General features: G+C 37.7%; 1 protein-coding gene across 1 annotated transcript; it reads left to right on the plus strand.

Annotated features, from left to right (window-relative positions):
* The first annotated feature begins 1,673 nt into the window (after nucleotides 1-1,673).
* Nucleotides 1,674-2,621, plus strand: LOC101572420 (olfactory receptor 8H1-like). The gene has a single exon (XM_004648558.1). It carries the CDS (start codon nucleotides 1,674-1,676, stop codon nucleotides 2,619-2,621), a length of 948 nt encoding a protein of 315 aa, XP_004648615.1.
* Nucleotides 2,622-4,146: the final 1,525 nt, after the last annotated feature.

Consider the following 4,146-nt stretch of genomic DNA (forward strand, 5'->3'; position numbering starts at 1 on the left):
GGACAGTCCTGCTTCAAGGTTGTATATGGTGAGATTTTTGGACTCATGTTTATGTCATTTAAATGTACAGTTTATCTACAATTAAGAACATATTGAGAGAATGTATTTATGCTCTTCCATGGGGAACTTTGCAGGGAAGATGGAAAATCTTTTGCTCATTTTCTCTCCCAGCAGTTGACTTGGAATCATGCCCAGAGTGGGTTCTCACTTCCCGGCCCCAGAGGAGCAGATGTTGCCCTTCCCTGAGTGCTATTGCACGGGGCACCCTGGACTTACCAGGCTGGGAAAGCAAGGAACCCAAGCTCTGCTTAAATTCACAGGTGCTCACCACTCTCCATGACTTCGCAGTAGGTACGCTTCAGACCCTACTTGCAGGTAGAGTATACACTTGACCAACACCTGAGGAAACCTTCTAGGGTGATAGAATGAACTGCAGAATCAAAAAGGAAAAATGTAGAAATATATAAGTGATTCATATCAAATAGATAAAAGTGACTTATATCAAGGAAATTAAACATCAAAAAAAGACTTAGCTCCTTACATTATAACTTATCTTCTTTCAGAATAAATTTAAACATTTTTTAATTTCTCCATAGAAAATATTTGAAAAGAATTTAACCAGCACTGACAGAAAGTAATTATCATTCTGAAAATTGGTATGCTTTAGAAAAGATACATTATAATAAGCATTTTATGAGCATAAAAATAAGTGTATACATAAAACTTAATAATGTAATAATTATTGAAACTGTCGTATTAATCGGTTTTGAAACTGTCTCATTGATATGTTTCTCAATAAAATTAGTTTAAAAAAGCTTAACAATGTAATTCCAATATATTCAAAGCAAGAATGTAGACACAACAGAGTTGTAATCAGCACAGGAAAACACAACTTCAAACTTAATCTTGTTTATTGTCCCTTTAGAAAACAGTGGTCTCCAGAAGCTAAAGGCATAAACGGCCTCTGGCAGGAGTGTGGAGCAGCAGCCAATGTATAAAAATATCTTTCAGCTCAGAAAATTAATTTACCCCCATATTTTCCAGGAATTCATCAAATCCATATTTTTGGTGGTATATAATCTTCCTGCACCTCATTGAAGTTGCCCAAAATGTGAAACAGCTTTGTCATGCATGACAAATAGCACTGGGGACTAAAGAAGAATAAAAGAAAGGTATTTGCATTATAGTACATTAAACCCCTTTTCTCAGTTTTGATAAAATAAGTTATGAATAGGAATAGAGAATTGTTCATATGCACTCAGAAGGCAAAATCCTCAGTAGAATTCCAGGCTTAGGAAGCAGTTGCTCCAGTTTCACAAAAGATCTTTCCTGTGCTCTTCGTGTGAGCCAAAAGTTCATGGATAACGGTGACTATGGCATGAAACATGTGTGGATTGAATGCATTAATAATGGGTGCATTTAGGCTGGCATCATATTCCAGCTAATCCCATACGATGTAATATTTTATTATGTATCATAGGTAAATGTCAATTCATGTCTATATCCTTCTCTGATATTTGCATATTTTATAAAGATATAGCAGGTTATTTTTAATATCTGGAAATTATAAAGTAAATAAAATACGTGTCAGGAATTCATGGCAACAAAAAATTTTTTCAGTCATTCATACTACATTTTAACTTTTATTTCATAATAGTTTAAAACACTACATTATGAGAAAACAGAACCCCATAAATGAGCCTGACTTCATCCTCCTGGGGCTGGCGGATTCTGCAGAGACACAGCTGGGCCTCTTCCTGCTCTTCCTCCTCATCTACCTGGTCACAGTGCTGGGGAACGCAGGGATGATCCTGCTCATCCGCCTGGACCCCCAGCTGCACACGCCCATGTACTTTTTCCTCACCCATCTGTCCTTCCTCGACCTCAGCTACTCCAGTGTCATCACCCCTAGAACCTTACAGGACTTATTGTCTTCTACCAAAAGCATCTCATTCCTGGGCTGCTTCATGCAGATGTACTTTTTTATCATCTTGGGTGGCACAGAATGCTTTCTCCTCTCCTGCATGGCCTACGACCGCTATGTGGCTATCTGCAGCCCTCTGCACTATTCGGTCATTATGTCCCCAAGACTGTGCTGGGCTCTGCTTGCGAGCTCCTATACAATTTGTTTCATAGAATCCAGTGTGAACACGGTTTGTATGAGCAAACTGAATTTCTGCAACTCCACGGTCATCCGTCATTTTTTCTGTGACACAACCCCAATTTTAGCCCTGTCTTGCAGTGACACATATGAGGCTGAATTCATTATATTCATTTTTGCTGGTTCTACCTTAATAGTGTCCCTTGTCACTATTTCTGGATCCTACATGTCCATCCTCTCTACTATCCTGAAAATTAATTCTAGTGCTGGAAGAAAAAAAGCCTTCTCCACCTGTGCCTCCCACCTCCTGGGTGTCTCCATCTTTTACAGCACTATGATCTTTACTTATCTCAAACCAAGGCAGTCCTACTCCCTGGGCAAGGACCAGGTGGCCTCTGTGTTTTACACCATTGTGATCCCCATGCTGAACCCCCTCATCTACAGCCTCAGGAACAGAGAGGTAAAGAAAGCTATCTCTAGACTCATTCAGGAGAGAGAGGGCTGCAATCAGTTAAAATAGGAGTGAAAAATTTACTTTTCTTTTCTTTCTTTAAAGGGAAATTCTTAGGTTTGTTTTCAACTGAGAAAAAAAAAATTGTTGTTACTCTGGTGTTTTCTTTTCCATCTCTGTTTACTTAGCAATCATGACATTGGACATTTCCAGGCACAGATTTTAGATGCTTACATAGCTCCGGACAATCATGAAGTATATGTGAAATCTTTGAGTAAATGTATGTCAATTGAAGAGCAAGGTTCAAAACAGGAAACCATTTGTTATATTGAAACCCGCATCATTCAATATTCACACACACTCTAATTTCAGAGAATGTTAACTTAAAATGTTACACATTTTCCTAAGTAATCTGCTTATAATTGATGTGAATTGCTGCAATGATTTGAGAAATGTTTTTAAAATAAGCATGTAGCATTTAGATTTTTGATCTTCTACTGTTCTAGCACACAATACACATGAATGCTTTAGAATGACAAGGGTCAGTGTTGTCAAATGCCTACTATACAAGATGATTTCTTGTTCACCTGGTGAGAAGATAGATGCAAAAAATTTATAACAATTACCATGGATACTAGCTATTATTGGATGCCTCTCATTCCTACAATTTTAACACACAATACATATTTTTGAATAACAATCTTTCATGCTTTTAATCTTTTTTGTTAATTTAAAAAATAATATCTACAAATAAAAATATAATGAAGTCACTAGTTCCCAATCCTCAATTTAGACTAACATTAAATATTTAATTTGATTTAAGTTATAAAAGATGACGTCTTAATGTGGAAAACAATCTGTGAAGTAAAAATTAATAGAGAACAGGAAAACACTTTATTGATTTTTAATGGTTCTGTGAATGTTCTTCTAGATCAGTTGTTATGAATGTGTCTTTATATATTTATAGTATATGTAATTTCCTGTATTATACATGTTGCTGTCTTTACTCGCAATATAATTTTATAGTGTTCTTTGCAGAGTGCTTTGAACTAGAATGATGTGAATTAAGCAATTCAAAATCTGGGTGTTGGGGCTGGAGAGATGACTCAGTAGAATAAGTATATCCCTGGCAAGTGCAATGGTCTGAGTTGAGTCCCCAGTTCTGCCAAAAAAATCAAAAGTCAAAATCTGGGTGCAGTATAACCTTCCAGGTGTCTTCCTATGAGCCACATTAGAGACCCACCTTTCTGTGAGCTGACTAGGAGACTTCTCTATCTGATCCCTTGCCTTCCTCCTGGTGTTCTCAGATATGTAGTACTGTTTAAAAAGATATTATTGGACCAGCAAGAGAGCTCAATGGACTAAGCAAGCTACTGCTTTGGCAATATCAGGGACCAAGGTTCGATCCCCAGTCCCACATGCCACATGGGCCCTGCCATAGGACTGTGCTGAGCCAGTAAACAGTTCTGGGTGTGGTGGCACATGCTTGTCATCCCAGCCCTGGACAGCCTGAGACAGGAGGATCACTATGAGTCTGAGCTGCATAGTGAGACCCTGTACCAAATACATACATACATACATACATACATACATA

This window comes from Octodon degus, unplaced genomic scaffold (genome assembly GCF_000260255.1).
Source record: "Octodon degus isolate 3935 unplaced genomic scaffold, OctDeg1.0 scaffold00438, whole genome shotgun sequence".
NCBI lineage: Eukaryota > Metazoa > Chordata > Mammalia > Rodentia > Octodontidae > Octodon > Octodon degus.

Excerpts from the sequence above, each read along its gene's own strand:
- LOC101572420 (XM_004648558.1), top strand. The coding sequence starts at position 1,674 with ATGAGAAAACAGAACCCCATAAATGAGCCTGACTTCATCCTCCTGGGG.